Source organism: Dunckerocampus dactyliophorus, chromosome 14 (assembly GCF_027744805.1).
Source record: "Dunckerocampus dactyliophorus isolate RoL2022-P2 chromosome 14, RoL_Ddac_1.1, whole genome shotgun sequence".
NCBI classification, from domain to species: domain Eukaryota; kingdom Metazoa; phylum Chordata; class Actinopteri; order Syngnathiformes; family Syngnathidae; genus Dunckerocampus; species Dunckerocampus dactyliophorus.
In genome coordinates, this window is record NC_072832.1 from 19,333,721 (window position 1) to 19,358,081 (window position 24,361).

A 24,361-nucleotide genomic window follows, 5' to 3' on the forward strand; every position below is an offset into this window, starting at 1 on the left:
GTTATAATATTGTGGGAATAAAGTCAAAATATTATGGGAATGAAGTCATATTATGAGAAGAAAATTTATGAAAATATTTAAGAAGAAATTTGAAATATAAATAAAAATTATATAATTGTACAATTATATATTATATATTTAAAAAAATTGAAAAACAGCAAAAGTGGGGAAAAAACAGCAAAGACCATATTTCATGCCAATAAGGCTTTTTCATCTATATCACAAAGCGGAGACGCAGTTTGTTTTTTTGTTTTTATACATATCATTCTTAGCATACATGTTATTTTAGACATTTTTTAAGCTTGAAAATGCTCCATTTAGGCCAAAAACACAGAATTTGCTTAAGCATGCTTTTTTTTTTTTTAAACTAGTAATAGCCCATATTCAATCACGAAACAGCACGGTTTATTAATCAATATACTTTTTAAAAACAGCGATGGAGTGAAGCCGTGAAATTCAAACCGCAAAGTGGCGAGGGATTACTGTATGAGGAACCACATCTCACATCAATGGGTATTTTCAAATAGGAATAGATCTTTCTGTTTCGGCCCCTTAGGACCCAAACAACTTTCCACATGAACTTTGTGTCTCATTCCTATTTTTTTAAAGGAAGTCGTTTGATAACATGTACATGCAGTTGTGCACCTGCCGATGGCTCTTCGCAAAGGGTTTTTGGCCTGCTGGGAAATGTAGACCAAGGCCAGTGTGTGCAGGCATGCTCCTAAAAGTGCTCCATCGGTTTTCTCTTCACTGAGTGCCTCCAGCTGTGAACCAACCTGATTGGCATACAAACACAAAAAGCAATATTTTAGGTACGCCGCTTCAGCTCCAAATATATTTTAGACATTTCTGTCAAAATGCAGTACCTTTTTGACCAGCTGGATCTGCTGCACTGGCTCTTTCAGCTCCAAACAAGACTGCAGAGTGTGTGCAACCTGTCTCACTCCATCTTGCCCTCCATCTACTGATAGAGATGCTGGAGGAGGCAAGAATACACTGCTCAGTATTATAAATGTGACAATATAAACTGTATCAAGAACCATAGATGACCACAGTGGTTGTCGATCACATTACCTAACAAGCGTTGCAGTTTCTCTTCATCCAAAACCAAAGCCTCAACTTTGGGTGTCTTCTTTTTCACCACCATCACTGCGCAGGAGCAGTATTCAACTCAGAATCTTTTAAAAAAATAGTACTTTTAGTACCAACGTTCAAGTCAGCAGCCCTCCAAAAAAGACCCTATTTGAAAGAAGAATAAGACGAGGTAATACGTCCTCTCTTTTTCACGCACGAACAGAAGCATGCTCAACAACACACCTTTGGACTTTTTCCACAATTTTAACGTCAACTTGTGTGCTGCCTCTAGCAAGTTTGGCTAGCTATAAAACAATAACTCTACGTGAAACATCAACAGGCAAGACAAATACTGACGACCCCATTTAGACAAAAGAAAAAAGGCTCCAAACGTGTAAAATGTAGGAATATGTGTAGAAAGGTGATCTACGTTTACCTCAGTCCTGCATCATGTGGTTTATCAATAGACGCTACAGCTTCCGTCTTACGTCACTTTCTACGACTTCCGGTTGAAGACGTTTCAGAGTTAATTTCCCGTATTATGCTTAAATCCATTCATTCGGTTATTCATTCATTCATTTTCTACCGTTCATCATTTTCCTTTGCTTATAATTATTCACACTCAAGACTCAAACCTAATAATACCAAAAATAACTGTAGCACACGGTGACTTAGAATTTGTTGAGCAACACTAGATTAAAATTATTCAATTCTTCAACCAAAATCGAATGTATTTTTTAAAGATGCGTAATGTGAAATTACTTTGAATTTTTTTCAATTTCCCGTTGTAATTCCAACATACTTTACTCACTTAGTAATCGTCTATGAGTGTTGAATACAACATCCGGTTTGACAGAAGCGTCAAATTAAGATCGCTTTATAAAAAAATATTTGATGGTTTCTATTATTTATTATAGCTTCACTTAACATCGATCGTAGCATGGTAGAAGAGTGAACACATTTGTTTAAAAAATGCAAACCGGGGCTCAGTCACGGAATAGCGCGCACGGTTCTTATTGGTGGATGATATACGTCAATCAAAAAAACGTCACTTTTCTCCCACGCAGGAAGACGCCCACTAAAATTGTGATTGGATGTGTTTGACAAAACTACACTGTATCGCTGACACATTCCCAACTTTTACCTGAAACTCCTTGGGTAAAGGACAAAGTGCTGTCTTTTTTTAAACTGAAATCGTTAAACTGGAATATTACAAGTATATAGAAGTTGGCGTCGACATGGCGTGAAGCGGAGATTTATCGCATACAGTATTTCTATTAGGTAAGTCGGCAAACTGATGAAATGTCTTAACATGAATGACTACACTGTAGTATTGGATGTTTTTTTTAAGAAAGGGTGATTTTGTGATGTCGTTGTATGTTTTGTTTCATAGTAAAAAGAAAGAAAAAAAATAGAATAACATACTTTTGAGACTGGTGCCAGCCGGTGATGTACTAACTGTGGCAAATCTTCATCATAAAGGAATAATTGTTAGAATTGAAAGACATCAGTATGTGACTTTATGAACACAAATTCTTGTGAGAAGTGTTGATGTCTAATGATGTCTAATCGTAATCTTACGGTGAGTAAGAATTCCCACAGACTGCAATGCGCTGTTGTAATTAATAGTTCATCCAGTCTAGACCCAAACCGAATATGTCATTTAGATAGCATTTCAACACTGTCAGTCTGACCAACAGGAAGTTAGGAAAGCGAGACATAGAAAGGGCCATCAAGCAGTCAAAAAAAAACAAAAACAAGCATGGCTCAGGGGTGACACAGCCTCACAACTGCCAACCACATCCTTTCTTCATCTCTATGAAATGACACTTTGAAGAAAAAGAAAAAGATGATCATACAAAAAATATAAAGTATGTCTGTCATGATGGAAAATACAAGAAAATTAACTATAAAGAGGATTAACGTTCATAGAAACTCATCCAAGAACTATCTTTCACTTCGCCATCGTCAGTGTTTGCCACAGCAAAGCAATCGACAGAAATAAGCCTGTGGAAGCCAGTTTATGACCTTTCTCCACACATGTTTGCAGTCTCTTTGCTCAGACGCCAGCCTGGTAATGAGCGGTTATTATATGGAGGGGAAAGCCACGCTTTCTAGCATATACGTCTGGCATCAAAGATTCTCATCCGGCGTTGTCTTTTATCTGTTTTCCAACGTCAGCACTGGAAAACCGGGGTTGTTTTTTTCGCTTGGTCGAGCTCAGAGATACACCCACTGCCCACACTGGTCCAGCTGGGCTCAACCTCGGAATATTTCAAGGTGCTGGCTCCTGCAAAACAACGTCCAAAACCCATTTTGCTAAAGCTATTCCAGGGCATTTTATTCAGGATATACATCAAAAGGGTCAACCTACCTCTGATATGATGGATGTGGTTGTTAAAAATTAACAAAAACAAATTAATTTTTGTTTGTGTGTGACGTCAATGTGTATGTGTTTTCCAGAGTCCAGGCAGTATGGCAGAAGGCGAGGAGACTATGAGTCAGGAGGACTGGAAGGACAAGTGTATGGTCCTCGAAGCTCTACTTATGAAGTTCAGGGTTCAGATCATCAAAATTAGAGAGCTCACTGCTGACAAGGTTGGTTAAAGCAAATTTCCATTTCCAGTCACTGTCAATGTATTCTATAGTCAAATAGTTTAAATGTTCAGCTGAAATAACAAAAAATATGAATTGAGAATGCTGTTTATTACTGGATGATACAACATGGCATGTCAAAGCAATGCGCAAAAAACATTCAAATATGCCTCCTTGCGGCTGTGAGCAATATGAGCATGACTTTGGTATGATGCAATGGCATGTTTGCCCTATTATTTCCATTTCCATGTTCCACAATTGTACCTTCTATCTTCTTGAAGAAAAGTCCAGTATTTCAGAACTGATTGAGTTCTCCTCCGATTTTGGATGAACATTTGCAATGAGAGTAACTGTTAGAATAGATTCAGTTCCAGAACCCGCCCCTTCTCTTTTCAGTATGCCTCACACACTTATTGTACACATTTTTAAATAAAATGTATGGGTAGTCACCACTAATGAATGATAATGCACCGTGGAGAAGTTATATACAGTAGAACATTTGGTTAGCGTAATTAATCCGCTCCAGAAGGTCTGACTCTAACAGAAACATACTCTAACTGAATCATTTTTTAAAATGAGACATAATGTAAATATATTTAATTATTTCCACAAATATAATCATCAAAAATGTTTTTACAATTTTACATGCAGAAAACAATAAAAAAGCATGTAAATACATTCATATAAATACATATATATGATGAATGAAAGGGATAAATTAACATTTAACATTTACTTTCACCTTCACTGAAGACGTGATTGTTGCCAACGCGATGTGGCAGCGAGATCAACATGGACACCACCTTTGTGTTTTGCTATGAGTTATTTATTGAATGCAATAGTGTTCAAAACCTTTATGGGCAGAATTTCTGGGGGCAGCCAGGAGCATTGGGGGTTCTGGTTTGGTGGCTGCAGGATTGGGTCCCTGCTTTTTGCAGATGATGTGGCCCTGCTGGCTTCATTGGGCCGTGATCTCAACTCTCACTGGATTGGTTCACAGCTGAGTGTGAAGCAGTTGAGGTGAGAATCAGCTGTGCCAAGTCCAGGTCTATGGTTCTCGGAAGCAGGTGGAGTCCCATGTCTGGGTCGGGGATGAGATCCTTCCCCAGGTGGAAGAGTTAAAGCACCTCTGGGTTTTGTTCACAAGTGAGGAAACGATGGAACGCAAGATTGACGGCGGGTTGGTATGGCGTCTGCAGTGATGCGAACTCTGCATTGGTCCGTTGTGGTGAAGATGGAGCTGAGCTGAAAGGCAAAGCTCTCAATTTACCGGTCGATCTACGTTCCTACCCTCACCTACAGTATGGTCATGAGCTTTGGGTAGTAAGCGAAAGGACAAGATCGCGGGTACAAGTGGATGAAATGAGTTTCGGTGAGGTGGCTGGGCTCTCCCTGGGAGAACCTCTTTCATGATGTCATGTTGGACATGCCATGGCTGACTACATGCAGTGTAATCTAATGTTTCATCAGTGTAACATTACTGACACCTAGTGACCAGAATACGACAAATTACTTGTCTTTCGATACTTTTTTACTAATAATAGTCCATAATCAACCACAAAACAGCAGTCATCTATTAATTTATACATTTTTGAAAAAACGTGATGACTGAGGGAGCGATGTTCTATCTGCGATATAGCGAAAGGGCTGCATTTAAGTTCACCCTGAAATTTCACCCAAAAGCAGACTATCCCTAACTTTTTGTGAGTAGTGTATGTAGACTGCAAAAAAGCTATGTTACCTGAAGTGGAGGAAAACAGGCAACCATCCCTAAAAGCTGGGGCGACCCAAACTGCTCAGTGGCCTAGATCTGAAGCTGTTCTCCAGGGAGGCTGATTAGAGCTCTAATATAAACAGCAGTGTTACCACATGCTTTCATGATGGGACTGACCGAACTCCAGTCATAATGGCTGCTGAGCTTTTACAATTGTATGACTCAACAGCATATTTTGGTCTTATATACAGTACAGGCCAACAGTTTGGACACACACAATACAACCCCATGGTCCCAACACCATGGGACCATGAGGCAAGAAAGTCCACCTGACACCACCCTGACAAGGCACACCTGTGAAGTGAGAACCATTTCAGGTGAATACCTCATGAGCCTCATTGAGAAAACACCAAGGGTTTGCAGCACTATCAAAAAAAAAATTCATAAATACATCTAAAATATAAGACATATTTAGATTTATTTCACACTTTTTGGTTAAGTACATAATTCCACGCGTTCATTCGTAGTTTTGAGAATGTACAATGTAAATAGTCATGAAAATAAAGAAAACGCATTGAATGACAATGTGTGTCCAAACGTTTGGCCTGTACTGTATTGCATTTGGTATTGATTCATTTGTTGTATGTGTCACAGGAAGAATCCACCACAGAGATTTTGAGTGTGCAGAATATGCAGGACATGTGACTGAATTTCCTTCATCGACAATTGGGAAAATTACCAGTCAATTAGATTCATTGTTATTTTTTGAACATTATTTTTGAATTAAATTGGATAATCTTTCAATGTTTTTAAGTCCTGTTTCCTTGCCAGTACACTGAGCAGAGTATGGCTGCTCGGAGATGTTGTGCCATAGCAGAGGACTGTGTAAATGTTGCTGGTCTTCCATGATGTCATGTTGTTCTTTTTTGGACTTGTTTTGCAGCCAAGTAGTGCACTCAATTGTTTCAATTGCTTCAAGACAGGAATAATTAGACACATTCTTAACAGCCAGGGACAGTCACTAATAGGGAACATGACCTGGGCTTAGACCGTTGTGAGTCTGGTTGGTTTTACTCTACTGATGATGTGTTGCTGCAATACTGCATTGTACTTAGACACATTCTGAGCAGTTCATCAAATAATCAGTTACTATGCCCATCTCCGGTAATGATACTTGAGATTTCATAATGGGTTCAATTTTTTTTTCTTGTAGAGCTGCAACAATTAATCCTTGAATTCATAATTAATCGACTATCCAATTCATTGACAACTCTTTTGGTATTCGATTAATGTTTTTTTATTATTATTTAATAATGTAAATATCCTCTGATTTCAGCCTCTCAAATGTGATTTTTTTTTTTTTTTAAACGTTATTCCTCCATGAAAGTAGACTTATTATCTTTGTGTTTTATTCACACACACCAGCTTTGACTTTGGAAAAGGGTGCTGAGTATTCTTTTTCTGATATTATAACGCTAGCTGTTTGTGTTTGGTTCATACTAATTTGGTCTGTCTAGAGCCGAACCAATTACTCGATTAATCGAAACAAGCTTCACATTAATCGACTAAGAAAATAATTGTTAGTTGCAGCTAGGCCTGTCAGGATAATTGATAAATCAATGAATCCAACGAAAAAACAGGTCGATAATTAAAACGCCCTCGATGAATTGACATGTGCATGTATGCATGTGTTTCATCTGCTCGTCGCTCTGCCACACAGGCTGGATGACAAGAGGGTTTACTCTGCGTCTGTCTGTGTACATTGGTCTATAGTGGAATGAACAGAGAGAGTGGGGCCTCATCTCATTCAGCCTCTTTGTGGAGGCGGGGCTACTAGTGAGTGGATACAAAGGGTTTAGCAGTGACCTTCGTGAGGCAGCGTACGCTAACATGAAGAAGGCACAGAAGGTTTTTGAGGCGAACGCCACAGCCGACAGCCACAATGTGGGAATATTTCGGTTTTGAAGAGAATGAACATGGTGAGCGTATGAACACCGACGACCAACACGGACAGTTTTCTTAATGGTGAAAAAAAAACTACCGATGTAGGTGCCTCAGGCAGCGGAACCTTCATCCGGAAATAGTAACGCTTACCGAGTTGTTTGGTTGGCAAATATAAACAAAACAGTGCAAAATGGTGCGCTCTCACAACCAGTGTCGCTGGCTACATTGCAAAATCATACTGTACATAGCTTGCAACTTATGCGTCAAGCTAATGTCGCAAAGAGGTACACCGTACACTATACTTGAGCACCATCTAGTGTTGCAAACGTGAAGAACTCCTCTCATGACAGTTACTGAAAAAATTGTCTAAAAAAAATGTTTTTCGATAAAATCGATTATGGACGATAATTTTGTAGCACAATTATCGATCAGCAAAATTTGTATCGTGACAGGCCTTTGCAGCCCCACTATTCTGTTCAACTTGCATATCACCACAAAATTTTCATAAAAACAAAAAGATTCATTTGGTGGTGAAAATGTTTATGTTTCCATTTTTTAAGTACCGGTTTTAAAAGTACCGATTTGGTACCGGTACTGGATAATATGTAAACGATACCCAACCCTATGAGCACGGCCTCAAAACCCAACATTTCTGACATACGAGACAGTATTGCAGTATTGCAGTGTTTTAATTGTTTTATATAAGTAATCGATGTAATAATAGTGTTATCACCACATTCCAAAGTTATTGTATCAGAAATTGTTACTGCGGATGCCATGAGGTCATTGTTAACATACAGTTGGTCTCTGCTCTGTGATTCCCAGCACTGCAGACAAAGCTTGTTGTTGTAAAGCTGTGGAGAGGCGTGTACGCCTTTGCAACCCCCCCTTGACAGTATATTGACTGGCTAGTAAAAAGATTAGGTTATGTGAATTGTCAAAAACATTTACAAACTTCTTTTTTCTTTCAATTTTGTCTTTATCTTTTTCTTTCTTGGCTTTGTGTACTGATTCCCCACTGTCTATTTGCTAGTGTCTCTTGGCAGACTCCGCAATGTAATGAAATCCTAGAAAGCTTCTGAGAAATGATAGAGAGGGAATGAGGGCAAGAAAATAAAGTAGAGGGCGGGGAAAATGAGGCCTGGTGTAAAGATTGAGGGAGGAAATACCTAGTTTGGTAAATTGTGTTTGTGTATGTGTGTGTTTGCGTATGTGTGTGTTGCAGAAAGTCTTCTTTGTGTTTGTGTTGTGTCTGTGCTCAGGTCATGTCAAATTAATTCATAAAATTGTGTCCAGCCTTAGATTTGGTTACAAAAAAGACAAGTGATGCAGTCCAGCTGTAAAAGTGTGCTACTTATCTCATATTGGAGACAATGTTGCTGTTTTACACTTTCTTTGGATCTCTGAGCCTTGCTGTTCACTTGCAGTGTTTTTCACGGACAACATTATCTTCTCTGTTGCCAAACATTCAGCAAAACTGAAAGCAAAAATAAATAAAGGCCAGTAAAATACTATACAGTATATATGAATCAGAATTTAACATAAAAATATAGTAAGTAAATAAGGAATAAGTAAGTAAGAAAGACTTTTTCCTGCACTTATCAGAAGTGGGGTATTTTTTCCTGCGCCACTACTGATTTGTACTTTGTTGTTACATTTTAACAGCCATACACATGTAAAGATAAATTAACAACTGTTTTTAAAAGTGTTAGTAAGTGTGAACATAATTTGCATCGCAGATACACATCAACCTACACGTCTCATGATTCTAAATTGAGACAGGAGAGTTAAAAGAAGTTACCCACCGTAATTAAAGACGCTGTGAGTCTGCCGACTTCACGGTGTACAATCTCCTCCTTTTCCGCTAACATGCTTCTTCACTTAACCCCTCTTGTCGAGGTCCTTCTTTTGGAATAGAGTATTTTGCGGGAGTTACGTTCCATGCCTACCGGCGCATGGTGAAAATTTGCAAGTAACTGATACGGGCATAAAAATGTCTATTTGAACACACGACTCGCTCCGAACCCTCCAAGCCCTCTCGCTAGCTTGATGACGGCCGCACGGTATAGCATGTTGGCCACACAATCAGGAAATTGCGAAGACCTCGGTCCGAATCTCCGCTTGGGCATCTCTGTGTGGAGTTTGCGTGTGTGGGTTTTCTCCGGGTACTCCGGTTTTCTCCCACATTCCAAAAACATGCATGTTAGGTTAATTAGGTAAATTGTCCATAGGTATGAATGTGAGTGTGAATGGTTGTTTGTCTATATGTGCCCTGCGATTGGCTGGCGACCAGTCCAGGGTGTACCTCTCGCCTGAAGTCATCTGGGATAGGCTCCAGCATACCACCGCGACCCTAATGAGGATAAGCGGCATAGAAAATAGATGGATGGATTCACCTCCAGAACCCTCCTCTTCTTTCTTCATTTGCCATTGTTCACTAACAACAAGCTAATAAGCTAAATACATTCATTGGGTTTAAGTCCCAAATATGGCTCAAACACTGATTAAACACATGTTAACTATAAAATGTATAGTTACTCACCACCAATGAATGATAATGTAAGATGGTCCATGAACAGATGAATCGGAGTCACAGGATACATTTACGTATGTTGTGGGGTCATCTCCACCTCACTCTGAAGCCTGAAGCAGCCAGAAGTCGTACGAGGCTTCTCTGCTCTGCAGGCCGAAGCGTCATCCCGGCTAGCTGTTCTCCTTTGAGCCTTTGGTTATTCCAGTAATAATTTACGATCTTATGTTAACTTGTGTTGACTGTCTGCAAGTTTTGAGGCCGGATTGTTACTGTATATATGTAACAATGGTGTGTTCAAGGACTGCTAAACAAAGTGCAAAATCTCAAGTCTTGAAGCACAAAGACATACACCATGTAAACATTGGGGGATTTTTCAAATGTGGTACATGAATGCTGTACATTTTACTTGTATTATTATATATTTATAAATGATTACCAACTTAGGGTGAATTAGGTGTGTTTTCTGTGTAAAAAAACTATCTATTCAAAAAACCAAAATCGTATATAATTTACAGAACCATGAATGCTGAATCACGAATTTGCGGGGATCCAATGTAAATATTGAAAAAAAGGCACAAAAAAACCCCAAAGAGTTAGAGGTAATCCCTTCGATGTCGCTGAGCTGAGGTCTTGAGGTACGCTGAGGTCTTTTGTGATTTCTCCCAAGACAACATTATTTGGTGTCCAGAGTGCGTCTGTGTGTGAACATTCTGAAAACATAATTTAACAAGAAACAACAAAATATTGTGGGAATAAAGTCGGAATATAACGCAAACAAAATTTGTGAAGATTATGTAAATTGAAATATTTGGATAATAAAAAAACAACAACAAAAATGCGAAAAAGAGCAAAGACCAAAGTTCCTACTCATACACTTTTTCACTGATATCACAAAGCTCAAATGCATTTTTTTAAAAATATACTGTATATAACTTTTTAGCATATCTACAGGTATATGTCTTGGTTTAAAGAGTGGCCCTTGCATCCTTTCATTTTTCGCTATGTGGCCCTCGGTGGAAAAAGTTTGGACACCCTGATGTAGAGGATCCATTACATTAGAGTGATGCAGACTTCACAAACACAAATGTTTATATTTTATTGTATCATATTTGGTCATTATGATACTGCAAATGAACCTAATGTTCTGGCCAGCGAGTGAATATGATAGTAAAACTGTGTAACTTTCAAGGGGTTGAGTGAGCATATTGTGCAGACAATATCTTCCAGATGTGTCTGCAGTATATGCTGAGCCTTTTCAGCCCTCAACCTGCGTCTGACTGTAGGTAATGTAATGCAGGGGATGTGGGTTGTAGCGGCTGAGAAAGAGGCTTTGTGAGCTGGCTGTGGACGGAGGAGTGATGACTAGAGTTCAGGAGGAGGTTGGACACAGAGCGCCAGTTGTGGAATTCCAGGAATGGAAGTCAATTTAGAGCGGATCTGAACAGGGAATGAACTTCAGAGGTGACAGCGCGCAAAGAGGTTACAGAGGGTGTGGGAGAGGTGACAGGTCATGTTTGTGTGTAGACTATGCTCAATAGGGGTCTCATACTAGATGGGAATATATTTAACGAAACCTATGCTAAACCAACCTCTTGCTGCTAATCCCACTTGAGCTACACAGGATATGACACAATTTACACAAAAAGACGCACGCACACAAACTGTGTTTTTATATGGTGTTATGTCTGCTGTGTGTGTGTGTGTGTGTATAAGATTGCATGTGTTGTCTCCAGCTGTAGCGTATACTCCTCATGCCTTGTAATTAGCATGCACTTCTTTGCCAGATGCTATATCTGCTATTTGGAGACATGTGTGGCTTGTGGTGCAGTGCAGAGAGCGAGAGGAAGACTGGGTGTTGGAAAATCTGAGTTACTGTTACCGTTTTCATGACTTCTTATGACCAACAGAATTATCTGCTGTGTATTTAATATCTAATTTACTTTTCAAAATAATAAATGGGATCTTCAATTTGAGCTTTAAAATCCATGACCTTAAATAACAGCCACTTAAATAAGAAATTTTAAAAAAGCAGCCACCTCCAAGTCCAAGTGTGGGCATAAACAGTGACATCATCTCACAAACATGTGTTCTTAGAAATGGTTTCTCCAGAATCACACTGAACCAACAAGTGCCTATGGCTGCAGAAAAGGCCAGTTGTGTCCAGAGAAGGCCTGGTTTGTGGAAACTGACTGGTTTTGACAGGGTGTGGCTGCTTCTTGCTGGTCCCTGCAAGTGAACAGAAGCTGAGTGAAAGCTGGAGCACAGCCATGCCAGCCAACTGTCCACAATGCCGGCTGTTCTTTTAGTGGCCCGCGGCACATTATAAATAAAACTTTTTTTTTTTAATCTAACAGGAAAAAGTTGTAACTTCACAAGAATAATGTCACAATATTAGATGGAAAAATAATGTCCCCTTAAATGTCCCCTTAAAAAACACGTTTTTTAAAAAGTCATAATATTATGAAAAACAAACAAAACAACAAATAAAGTTGTATGTAATGTTACGAGTTGAAATATTATGGGAATAAATTCATAATTACAAGAAAAAAATTACAAGAAAAAGTTGCTATAGCTGGAACATTTAAAAAAGAACAACAGCAGAAATAAAAAAAAAGTGCAGTAATTTTATGAGAATTAAGTGAAAATATTAAGAGAAAAGAATTCCTATTTTAATGAGAAAAAAAGTTGCAATTTTACGAAAATAAACATGATATATGAGGAAAAATAATGTAGCATAGAGTTCAAATATTAAAGACAAAATGTGTTGTTTTTTTTAAATATGTTTTTTTTATATATGGGTTTTTTTTTGGTAATATTATGAGAAACAAAGAAAATAAAAGAAAATTTAATAAAAGTTAAATAAAGACAATTTGGAAATTTTAATAAAAATAAATTGAGGAAAAAGTTATATTATTATCAGAATAAAGCCAAAATATTATGGGAAAATAAAGTAATAATATTAAGAAAATAACATTTATGTAAGAAGAGGTTGAAATATTTGGGGGGGGGGGGAACAACAGCAAAAACGGGGAAAAAAACAGCAAAGATTATAGTTCTACTACTAATACGCTTTTTCACTTCAATCACACAGATGCAGTTTTTTCTTTAAATATATCTAACTTCTTATTTTACAAAATATCAGTGTGGCTCTTTCATTTCTCGGAATGTGGCCGTGGGTGTGGACACCCCTGACCTACACCATCATTGCTTGTAGCACAAGTAAATTGCTTATTTCTATTTTTGTTTCCACTTTAGGGCAGTCAATGTAGTTTATTCATACGATCAAACGTAAATTACTGCCAAATCAATTAGATCAATCATAATTATACAGTGAGACCAATGAAAAAAAGAAAGTACAACAATTATGACGTTGGACCAGAAACTAACAAGATGAATAAGTCAACTAAAGGAACAGTATAGACCACCAAAAGTTTTTCATTTGGCCTGCCACACATCACCCAAGTCATTTACTGTAAACCATTTTGTCAAACTAGAGGAAGGCTCGTTCATGCACTACTTTCTCCACTCTGCAGGGGGAAACAGCAAAGCGTGTACAGTAAGTCACAATGAAGCAGCATAGAAGAAGATGGTATGTAAACAAATATGGTGCGATCAACTCTTTAAAAAAGAAATGCAAACCCTGAAAATTTGGCTATTAACGACTGGACTACAAAATATGCATGTACTGAAAATGCAGTGAGGATGCTGATGTGTTTGTCACAAAGTAAATGCTATTTCCAAGGAATATAACCTGCGATGACACTGCTGCATACATACAGTGCCCTCCAGAAGTATTGAAACAGTCAGTCAGGTCAATTTCTTAATTTTTGCTGTAGCCACAGGTGTCAAACTCAAGGCCCGGGGGCCAGAAGAGGCCCGCCACATCATTTTATGTGGCCCGTGAAAGCCTAGGAATAATAATGCACGTAACCTTTTACCTTCTAAATGTATTTGTTCTGTCATTTTGACAGAAAAATTGGACTGCGTGCCGTTCTTCTAAACTTTAATATTACCTGATCATGCAACAAGATATTCCATGCATTTTTTGTTAAAAAAATAAATCAAAAATAAATATTTAAATGTCCGCCTAAGCCATGGAGATTTTACAGAATAGTTTTGATTCTCGCGGCAATACGGAACAAAGTGTGTTCCTTGTCGGCTCAATGGGAGACACAGCATACATGTAGGATTTGCCACCACACGCCAATCGGAAAGACATTTATTAGCATATGCCAAGCATGTGTTCCATTCCATTGTCTTCTGCTTATCTGAGTCCAGGTCATGGGTTCAGCAGTCCCAGTAGGGAAGTCCAGACTTCCCGGTCCCCAGCTATCTCTTCCAGTTCTCCTGGGAGGACCCCAAGGCGTTCCCAGGCCAGCTGAGACATAATGCCTCCAGAGTCTCCTAGGTCTGCCCCGGGGGCCTTCTCCCGACTGGGCATGCACCTCACCAGGGAGGCGTCCGGGAGGCATGCGCACTAGATGCCCGAGCCACCTCAACTGGCTACTCTCAATGTGAAGGAGCAGCAGCTCTACTCTCAGTCGATCATGTGTTGTTGTTTTTTTACAAAAATCATCCAATATTGATTGGTGGCCGATCGATCGGCGCACCCCTAGTCAATATGCCATTTCTGTAACTGGATCTTGAATGTGTTTTGATTTCTCATGGTTCCACTGATGAGAAAACGTTGGCCCTTGGACAAATGTAACTGAGAAGCCGTGGTACACTGTAGCAATGTGCTTGTGATTGTATTATTATACACTGACAGTGAATGTCAGTGAAGATATGCACTTGTACGTGCTGCAGCTTCTGTGTGAACTTTCTGACCTGTTGGTGTTGCTGTTTTAACACACTCTTCTGGTTTTCATGCCCTGCTCTCATCTATGTACAAAGACCTGCTTGTACTTTTATAGCTGTCACACCTCATTATCATTATGCAACTGGTTCAAGGTGTCGAATACAACACTTGTATATCATAGTGCCTGAAGTTAATGTTTTTATCTGTGTGGTGTGTATTTTCCTCTTTACTGTTTTTTTTTAGCTTAGTTTTAGTTTTCAGTTTGTTTTTTTATAGCATTCTGTTTATTTACGAGATATAGGAAATTCAAGTCAAATCATTACTCGGACCTCTCTGTGTGGATTTTGCATGTTTTCCCAGGCTTATGTGTGTTTTCTCTGGGTACTCCAGTTTCCTCCCACAGTCCAAAAGCCTGCTTATTAAGTTACTGGAGACCTTAAATTGCTCATAGTTGTGAAACTGAATGGTTGTTTGTTTATTTATGCCCTGTGATTGACTGGCACCCAGTCCATGGCGCTCCCTACATTGATGAAGACAAGCAGTAGCAAATGAAGGAGTACACATTCAGGCAATTGGTCAAAGATCACTTTCCAGGTGTTCAAGGTTAGCTGTGACATTTTTTTTAGTCTTTATTAGGACTGCAACTAACGATTACGGTATTTTCTTAGTGGATTAATCTGAAGCTTGTTGTTTTGAGTAGTCAAGTAATCGGTTAGGCCCTGGACGGACCAAATCAATATGAACCAAACACAAGCCGTTAGTGGTTTGATCCGCTGCATATCAGAAAGGAGGCATAAATGTCCATCACTGTTTGCCAAAGTCAAAGCTGATGTGTGTGAATATCTTTTTTTGCCCAAAACACAAAGATAATAGGTCTGCTTTCATGGAGGACTAAGGAAATTGTAAAATATTTGCATTTGAGAGGCTGACATCAGGATATTTACATTTTTAAAACCAAAAATTATTAATCAAACACCAAAATAGTTGTCAATTAATGGGATAATGGATTAATCATGGATTCATCGATTAATTGTTGCAGTCTTTACAATATGTCACCTTAAAAGCTTAAACTAAAAACTACGGCAAAAAATTACATTTCCCATGATGCTTAGAGTGCAGCTTCAGGAAGCAGTAACATGGACCATTGAAGTGGAAGCTAACATCACGTTTTGAAGTCTTATGCAGCAATCTCTAACATCTTAAATAAGTTTGTAATAAGTGTAAAATTACTACAGCTTCTGTTTGGTCTACTCAGACCGCCAACCGTCCACTATCGCCAACAGATTTCGAAAGGCTGGACTGAATGAAGAGGATAGCTCAAGCTAAATGGCTAATTTTCCTCAAGACAAAGAAGAGCGACAACGAAAGACTAAGAGTGAGAGAGACTGACAAAGTGTGTGATGAAGGAATTGTGAGGCTGTTCATTTGTAATGCTTGTCAAGATGACTTGAGTGGTTGTAGTTCCCAGGAGGAGGAGGAGGAGGACAATGATGAATGACTTGTCTGGTAGGCTACTGTTTAACTAGTCATCTTACATTCACTGTTTGGCACTGTTTAACTAGCCATGTTACAACAAACTGTTCGGCACCGTTTGGAAAATAGCATTTATTTAATCAAAACTTTAAAAAATTCTTTCTGTGTACTAAATATCCGATGTTACAACATGGACACCTGTGGCTTATAGACAAGTTTTATGTACAAATATTTTTTTCTCTTGGATTTTGTGGGTGCGGCTTACGTACCATTGCGCTCGAAAGTTGGGAAATGAAGGTATGTACGTGTTTGGGACAGTGCACATGAATGAACAGTCTGATAGTCTAGTGTGTACAGGCTTTAAATGAGACTCTAGCATAGTTGCTAATTTTCATCTGTAGTCCTGAGGCATGAAAACAAAATACAAAAGGGCAATATGTACGTAAGTATACAATATCAAGTAAAAACACAGACACACTTTCATTAAAATGGCATTCCAAAAATAAAATGAATCAAAGTGAGGACTGCAATAAGTCGGACACGCACTAATGTTTGTTGGGAGACTGTTCCAAAAGTGGCTTCCTTGAACTGATAGAACTGTTTGTCCAACGGTTGTTTTCCTGTGTGGAATCTCAACGTGTCCTCTGGAGGAGGGCTCTGGTGCAAAAGCCTCTGTCAGACCTGAGTTTAATGTACTTAGAAAGTGGAGGCGAGGCTCGTTCACAAAGACATAAAAAAATTAAACAGCTATTTTTAAAATGAATGATTTTTTTAAAAATTAGGCATTTTATATTTTTCCCAAATATTGCACTGATGGAACGACAGAGGCATTTGATCAAGGATTTTTATGGATTTTTTTGAATAATGTTTCTATTGTATGTATGTATGTATGTATGTACTTTATTTATCCCACAGCGGGGAAATTTACTTGTTACAGCAGCAAGCAAGCAAGACAAGTAAAGAGAACAGTGTAAAGAAAGCATAGTGTCTACAACATGGTTCAGGTGGTGCAGGTGTTGTAGAGCCTGACAGCGGTCGGTATGAAGGACCTGCGGAACCTCTCCTTCTTACACCGTGGGTGTAACAGTCTGCTGCTGAAGGAGCTGCTCAGGGAACCCACAGTGTCATGTAGGGGGTGAGAGGTGTTGTCCATGATGGATGTCAGCTTAGCCAATATCCTTCTCTCCCCCACTTCCTCCACGGAGTCCAGAGGACCGTCCAGGACAGAGCTCGCTCTCCTGATCAGTCTATTGATCCTGCTCCTGTCCCTGTCCATGCTGCCCCCTCTCCAGCAGCCCACAGCATAGAAGATGGCTGAGGCCACCACAGAGTCATAAAAGGTCCTTAAAAGAGTCCTATTGGTTTTAATATTGTGTCTACATTGAATGGAGGCATATTTTAGAAGAATTGGTTGTCATTGATGGTCTGATTTGTTTAAAGTTATGTAAATTGAATTTGATTGTGTTTGCCATGAGTTTAGTCTGTGTTTTAAATAAGAGTGGGGTCCAGTGTGACCCCGGGGTACTTGAATTCCTCCACAAGATCAAATTCCACATCTCCCAGGAACGCACTGGACCTCTCCAGTTAGTTTTTTTGGTGAACATCATAGCAGAAAACATGATGGCACCAACACTCACAGTTGGACAAGACTCAAGCCAAACTAGGGGATCTTTACTAAGTTGAAGTCAGTCAGTTTTGGCAGATGGGCAGTGGTGTCCAAAGTGTGGCCCGGGGGCCATTTGGGGCCAGCAGGTGTATTTTTAGCACATAAAAAAAATTATTTAACAAGAAAACATCAAGAAAAAAAAAAGAAAAAATCAGCGATTTTACTAGAATTACATAATATTGTGAGGAAAAATAATGTCATTTTAGTAGCATAAAGTTGAAATGTTAAAGAAAAAAAAAAAATTCAGTCATAATATTATGAGAAACAAACAAAACCACAAACTAAGTTGTGATTTTTGGAAAATTAGTTTGCGGAAAAAGTTACAATGTTGCAAGAATAAAGTCATAATATTATGAGGAAAAATGTCAATTTAGTAGCATAGAGTTGAAATATTAAAGAAAAAATATGTTATTTTTTTTTAACAAACAAAATTAAAGTTGTCATTTTGGAAAATTTGATTTACAGAAAGAGTTATAATATTATGGGAGTAAATTCAAAATATTACAGGAATAAAGTAATAATATAATATTATGAAAAGAAAATTTGCAAAGATTATTTTAGAAGAAAGTTGAAATATTTGAAAAAAAAGCGTTAAAAATGGGGGAAAAAAGAGTAAAGAGCTAAGTTCATACTAATAATAGACTTTTTCACCTATATCACAAAGCTGAGATGTAGTTTTTTCTTGAAATATATATAACTTCTTAGCATATCTTTACAAAATATCAAAGTGGCCCTTGCATCCTTTCATTTTTCACTATGTGGTCCTTGCTGGAAAAGTTTGGACACCCTGATCTACTGTATCGAATGCTTTATTTACTGTAAGTCTAAAAAGACTGCACCGACGCAGGGGGTTTTATCCAGCAAAGATTTCACTCTATGAAAAAACAGTTTGCAGTTTTTGTAGAGTGGTACTGTCGAAATGCAAATTGCATGGGCTGCAGAAGAGAACAGCCATGGCTGAGGTGTTTATTCTGCAGCTTGGCAATCCACTTTTCCGCAACCTGAGACACAACAGGGAGGATGCTAATGGGGCGCTAGTTTGAGGTATTTGCTTTGTCTCCTGATTTTAAAAAAATGAGAAAAATTGATGAGACTGTAGCCACCTTCCATCCTAACCGTACCGCCGCCATTCTAATTGATAGATCGATCAAATGTGTTATCAGGCATCTTTCTGTGGTTTTAGGGAATGTGTGTCAAGAAGCCATGTTATACATCTTTGGCGTCTTTGTGGGTTTCATGGACTAACTCATGTTAGCCACTTCCAGATCACTTATTTAAATGGTTAAATAGTTATGAACTATATGATCTACTCTATAATGATTAATTACTCATTTAAATTGTCATATTTGGTGTTCATAAGCAATGGTTCTTCTGCAGTGATCTTATCTTAAGCAGTGTTCTCCTGAATGAACTCGACTGAGTAGGTATGTTGTGTGTAGATGTTTGTGTGTATTGGAAGCAAAATAACACCAGTAGTCAATGTCATGTCATGATGTGTTGACAGATTCAACAACTGGAGGCGCAGGTGATTGATTCAGAAAAACGAGCTTTTACGGCTCAGCAGCAGGTAAGTCATCAGACAACTGTATGTTGCCTTATAGAATGTGCTCACATGCTCTTATTTGTCTACATGTGCAAAATTTTCAGTTGCAGTGGATGGAGGAGAAGCTGAAGGCTCCAGATGGTCAGTCCGAAACCTCAGAGAAGCTTTTATTTCAGCGCTGTCAAGAGCTACAGGCATTAGTGCAGGAGAAGGAAGGCGTCATCGCCCAGCTTGAGCAGCAGCTGGAAGAACAGGTATCATTGTCGTCCTTTGGCGCAAAATTAGCTTTTTCTATTTTTTAAATAAATAAACATAATTGATTGATTTTGAATGTCTGTTTCAAAAACACTGGCTCATGTTTGTACTGTAAGTCCATGACTTGTGCTTTGTTTCCTTGCAAAAGAAACAGTCAAGGCTGCAAGATGCCAAGACAGTGGAGGAGAAAGCGGCTAAGATCAAGGAATGGGTGATGCTCAAGTTGTCAGAGGTGGAGAAAAATGTGTTCATGCAGATTAAAATGGAATGGAATGACTTAAATTACAACTGCCTCCACCTAAAACGTGTTTCTGCTTCAGTTTGAGGTGGAGAACGCTGCACTAAGAGAAACCAACAAGCAACAAGAAGCTCAGATTATGGAGCTAGAAAAGAAAATAGAAGGTACTGTAAGTCTGAGGCCGAAGGCTACGCGGGCATTTGTTAAAATGATTGCTTTTGATTGGTGCTTTCCTAACTTCCTGTTCTGTTCTGTGGGTTGTATTTGCTGCACACAGATATACGGAATTGCTTTTTCATTCCCTAGTTGTTTATGCATTTGTCTGACTGGTGTGATGGGTCCAGTTTGGGGGAGAGTATTAATCAGGGTACTATTTTTGCAAATGTGACGTTTGTCTTTAACAAGGACAAAAAATGAGGGGGAGACCCTGACGCACAACCGTGCAAGACAAATATCAAGAGTGTGTAGTTTAAGATCTCTCAAAGGTGGTCAACTGGCAGCTGCACAAAGGAGTACAAACACCAGTAGTAGCGTCAACAGAGGATGAATAGGCAACTTCAGGATCATTTTAATTTTTCTATGAAATGGATACAAATGTTTGTAGTTTGCATGAAAAAATGTTTTTCTTTACAAACGAGGACATTTGCAAGTGAACTTTTGATCAGTACTGTACTTATTTCAGTGAGGACTCGAGTAAAGATTCCTGTAATTGTCTTTTTTTTCTTTCAGAATTTGAGCAGAAGTACTCTGGTGGACGAGCTGTTTTGTGCAGGCCAGGTGAAGCCCAGCGTGTCAGCAGTCTGACATTTGGCTGCTTCCAGGTTAGAGGGAAAAGCCCACAGGTCTTAACAGGACCTTTACCTTCCCAGAGGAGCCTTAGCACCCAGGGAGAGACCGAAGGAAGGATCAACATTGGTACGAATACGAGTACAATATGAGGAAGCAAATTCTGTGAACTTGAATTTTTTTCTGGAGGTTAACATCGTTTGGGTCAATATGGTGTCTCAAGAAAAGGATTTTTGTCTGTTCAGTTGTGTGGCCATGTAAGATGTAAAATTTTCAGGAACAGAGGTTAGACCTTGTGACATACGACTTGTTCGGATTGAATCTGAGTCACGGTGTAAAAGTTATTTACAAAACTTTCACTTTTACGTCACAACAACCACGGTGCGTTCAAGAACCACCATACAAAGTGCAAAATTTCAACACTTAATGAAAAAAAAAACTGTCAGTGAAGAATAAAGACGATATGTAAAGGTGGGCTTTTTTAACAGTGGTATATGTATGCTGTACATCGGGGGTGTCCCAAGTGCGGCCTGAGGGCCATTTACAGCCCGCAACTTTTTTTTATTGGCCTTTGACACAAAAATATGATTAATCAATAAAAAATAACAAATAAAATAGCATCAAGTTTAATAATTAAAGGGAAAAAAAGTTGCAATTTGAGAAACAAACAAAACAAAAAATAAAGTTGCAATTTGAAAAAAATTAGGTTGGGTAAAAGCTAGAATGTTACAATCTAAATATTCTGAAAATAAAGACTTAATACTACAAGAAAAAATGTAAAAAATGTACATATTGGTAAAAATTAAGAGAAACAGCAAAAAAGTGTAGCATAAGGAGAAAAGGTTGACACTAATAATGTGCTTGTCACTGATAACACAAAGCAGAGATGCAGGCTGTTTTTTTTCTTTAAATATAAAAAACATCTCTACATATCTGCATGGGTTGGTTTAGAAAATGTAAAAGTGGCCCCCGCATCCTTCCTTTGATTTTTCAGCATGCGGCCCTCGGTGGAAAAAAGTTTGGACACCCTTGCTGTACATTTTACTTGGATTATCACATATTTAGAAATTATTACCAACATAGCATGACGGAGATGTGTTTTCTGCAGAAAGAAATGGCCTATTTTCAGAGCAATAACGTTCTTTTTTTACCAAAATTTGGTAACTATCAGGAGTATGTGGGGATCCGCTGCAGGCATGTAGAATGAAGTGACCTCAGAATGACAACAAAATAAGTCAGATGTTCTTGTTTACTTTGACAGAAAAGGGAAGTAAGCAGACGACCTCCTCATCCTCTGGTGCTGAAACCCAGAGATCAAATCAAAACAGACTCCTGGATACCCCAGAAGAGAATCAGCCCAGTAATACATTAGATTTTGCAGCAAGTAGGTCTGAGTCTCGTAGCGTTTCCTCAGTGCTCTCCAGTGCTGAAGAAGGAGGAAGATGTGAGGTCAGAGAAGAAGGCGGGGCCACTGTACTGGAGTTAAGTCGCGTTGGGAGCGAGGCCTCAGACGACAGCAGCTCTCTGTTTGATGACGACATGCAGCGAGTGGAGCGAACCAGCTTCAGTCTGCTGGGCCCCTCAGAGGGGGGTAAAATGAGGGAGGACTGCACCTCTGAGGAACTCAACGAACGATTTCAGTCACAGACCCTTGACTCCTCATCCTCATCCAGTGAACCTAAGACCCCCAGCCCCATCGTCACACCAGCTCTCACTCCTAAACGACCCAACCCACCCCAGGACTTTAGAGACAACCCAGCCTCACCCAAGCAACCGCGACTGCGGACCCCAACGGGTTTGGGTTTGATGCATGTAGCCATGGCCAAAAAGCACCTGAGCCAACCGCCAGTCAGCACAGAGGCAGCACACGGACAAACACGTAACGCCCTCAGCATGCTGCGCTCCCCCCGGCCACAGGAAACGGACCTTGACCAAGGGGAGGAGCTCAGCATGGAAACGGGCAAGGATCCGCCCCCGCAGATCCGCCCCAGCTCTCGTGCCAAACCCACAATGCTTTCCATACAGGCCACACCCGTCCCTTCTGATGGTTGTCTAGAAATAACCCCAGACAGTCACAGTTCACCTCCTACACCCCCTTTACACAGGCTCCCCTCCTGGGTAAGCATGCATAATTTTATGAAGAATGTCGTGCCATAAAAACTAAGCCAAATCATCATGAAATTGTCTTGCTGTGGCGACCTCTCATGGGTGAATGCGTAAAGATAAGCACAACAAAAACATTGTATTCTGTTACCAGGCATTTAATTCAACCTTCCATGTGGTTGATTACGTCCTATTATTACTCCAAAAATATGCGTATGTAAGCAAAGTGTATGTTTTTTTTTGCCGAAATGATGTATTTTCAAGCATAAAAATGGCTAATATAAAGCATTCAAAGACGATGATGATGATATGTAGTATTCTACACTGGTCACTAGGTGTCAGTAATGTTACTGCAATGTTGGGTGAGACACTCAAGTACCAGGCTTGATCGCCAGAACAACAGGCTTTTATTGCATGTTTGAATGTTCTGAGACACGACGCGATAAAAAATGCAATATTGCAAAGGACCACTGTGTTACGATTTCATTTTTCAGTATGGTAAAGTGTGCTTGTGGGCTTCCCGGCATGCCTTGCAGATTATAAATTAGTATAAAATAGCATTGTTTTACATGTATATTAGCGTGTAAGTGTCTGTTTCGATACCCGCATAGTCCATGTGGTATGGTTACATTATGTGCTCCACATGTGTTTTGGTTGCACCGTGAGTAAGGTAGGCTTTTGGGTTGACAAGCTGTAAATATCAAGATGATTCATTGTATATAGCGAGTTCAAGTTTACCTCTGATGACTTTGTGTGCAACTCAAGCTTTACCAATGTACTGTAGTGGGAATAAGATGGGTTTTCAACCAATAAGGGCCTAATTATGGAGATTCTAAGCACAAAATGGCAGGTTTTCCTCCAAATACAAAAATAATGTTTCGGTCAAAATTGCTGCAAATGCTAATGTTGTAGGCAGTGTGTGTATATTAACGTGCTTGCGTCTCTACAGGAGAGTCGCATCTATGCAGTGGCTAAATCAGGAATCAGGCTCTCTGAGACATCCTGCGCAGACTCGGCTAGCAAAGGTAAGTGTGACATTGTCATGATGACAAGTCAAATTCAGATTGACTGAGAACTCAAACTTTGTGTTGCAGACCCCTCGTTGCAATCCTCCTATCCTGCCTTTGTAATATACACATCCCTCGTTTATAAAAACATGACCACACCAGTATACACTACTCTGAAGGGGGTAAGTACAACTGTTTTAAGAAGTAGGCTTGTGTTTTTATGATCTTACTGAATTCCAATACCCTGTGTCTCTGCAGAAAGCCACCCTGCTGAGCAGCAGTCCGTTCTCAGATGAGTCATCCAGCTCAGATGAGTCGTCCAGTTCGGGAGAAGAGGACGGTTCCTTGTGCAGCTCCCACAACTCCTCCAGCTCCCACAAGGACAGTATCCCAGGCAGTCCACGCTCTCTAAAAAGAGGTACAATTCCAAAAAGTCAAATTTCAGTCTGTGTCATTCTTCCTCAAGAAACAGACACAAATGTTTCAACAATCACATTACAGTAGATCCACGCTTTCCAGGACTACCGGCGATTGGCGAAAATCAGCGGCTAATTGAAACACCCATAAAGATGTCTATTTTTGACACATGGTTTCCTCCAACCCTTTCTGCTAACTTAACATTGACGTTCTCC

The 24,361-nt window shown here is 39.3% G+C and overlaps 2 protein-coding genes across 6 annotated transcripts in view; one reads left to right on the plus strand and one right to left on the minus strand.

The window, feature by feature from the left end:
* The window catches only part of thada (THADA armadillo repeat containing), a 129,708-nt gene extending 128,146 nt beyond the window's left edge, over nt 1-1,562 (minus strand). For 2 of the 4 annotated variants that reach the window (XM_054798317.1, XM_054798321.1), the window contains exons 1-4: nt 1,511-1,562; nt 1,075-1,178; nt 867-976; nt 646-776 (exon numbers count right to left, since the gene is read on the minus strand). In XM_054798317.1, the coding sequence (XP_054654292.1) occupies nt 646-776; nt 867-976; nt 1,075-1,147 (314 nt within the window). In that variant the 5' untranslated portion in view covers nt 1,148-1,178; nt 1,511-1,562. Of the gene's footprint in view, nt 1-645; nt 777-866; nt 977-1,074; nt 1,405-1,510 lie in introns of those variants that run through there. The other 2 variants (XM_054798320.1, XM_054798319.1) reach the window with 2 other exon arrangements.
* A 611-nt stretch (nt 1,563-2,173) lies between these two features.
* The window catches only part of plekhh2 (pleckstrin homology domain containing, family H (with MyTH4 domain) member 2), a 45,754-nt gene continuing 23,566 nt past the window's right edge, over nt 2,174-24,361 (plus strand). For both annotated transcript variants that reach the window (XM_054799177.1, XM_054799178.1), the window contains exons 1-11: nt 2,174-2,355; nt 3,538-3,672; nt 19,302-19,364; nt 19,445-19,594; nt 19,744-19,827; nt 19,916-19,997; nt 20,563-20,748; nt 21,881-22,737; nt 23,672-23,747; nt 23,817-23,911; nt 23,988-24,147. In XM_054799177.1, the coding sequence (XP_054655152.1) occupies nt 3,550-3,672; nt 19,302-19,364; nt 19,445-19,594; nt 19,744-19,827; nt 19,916-19,997; nt 20,563-20,748; nt 21,881-22,737; nt 23,672-23,747; nt 23,817-23,911; nt 23,988-24,147 (1,876 nt within the window). In that variant the 5' untranslated portion in view covers nt 2,174-2,355; nt 3,538-3,549. The remainder of the gene's footprint in view (nt 2,356-3,537; nt 3,673-19,301; nt 19,365-19,444; nt 19,595-19,743; nt 19,828-19,915; nt 19,998-20,562; nt 20,749-21,880; nt 22,738-23,671; nt 23,748-23,816; nt 23,912-23,987; nt 24,148-24,361) is intronic.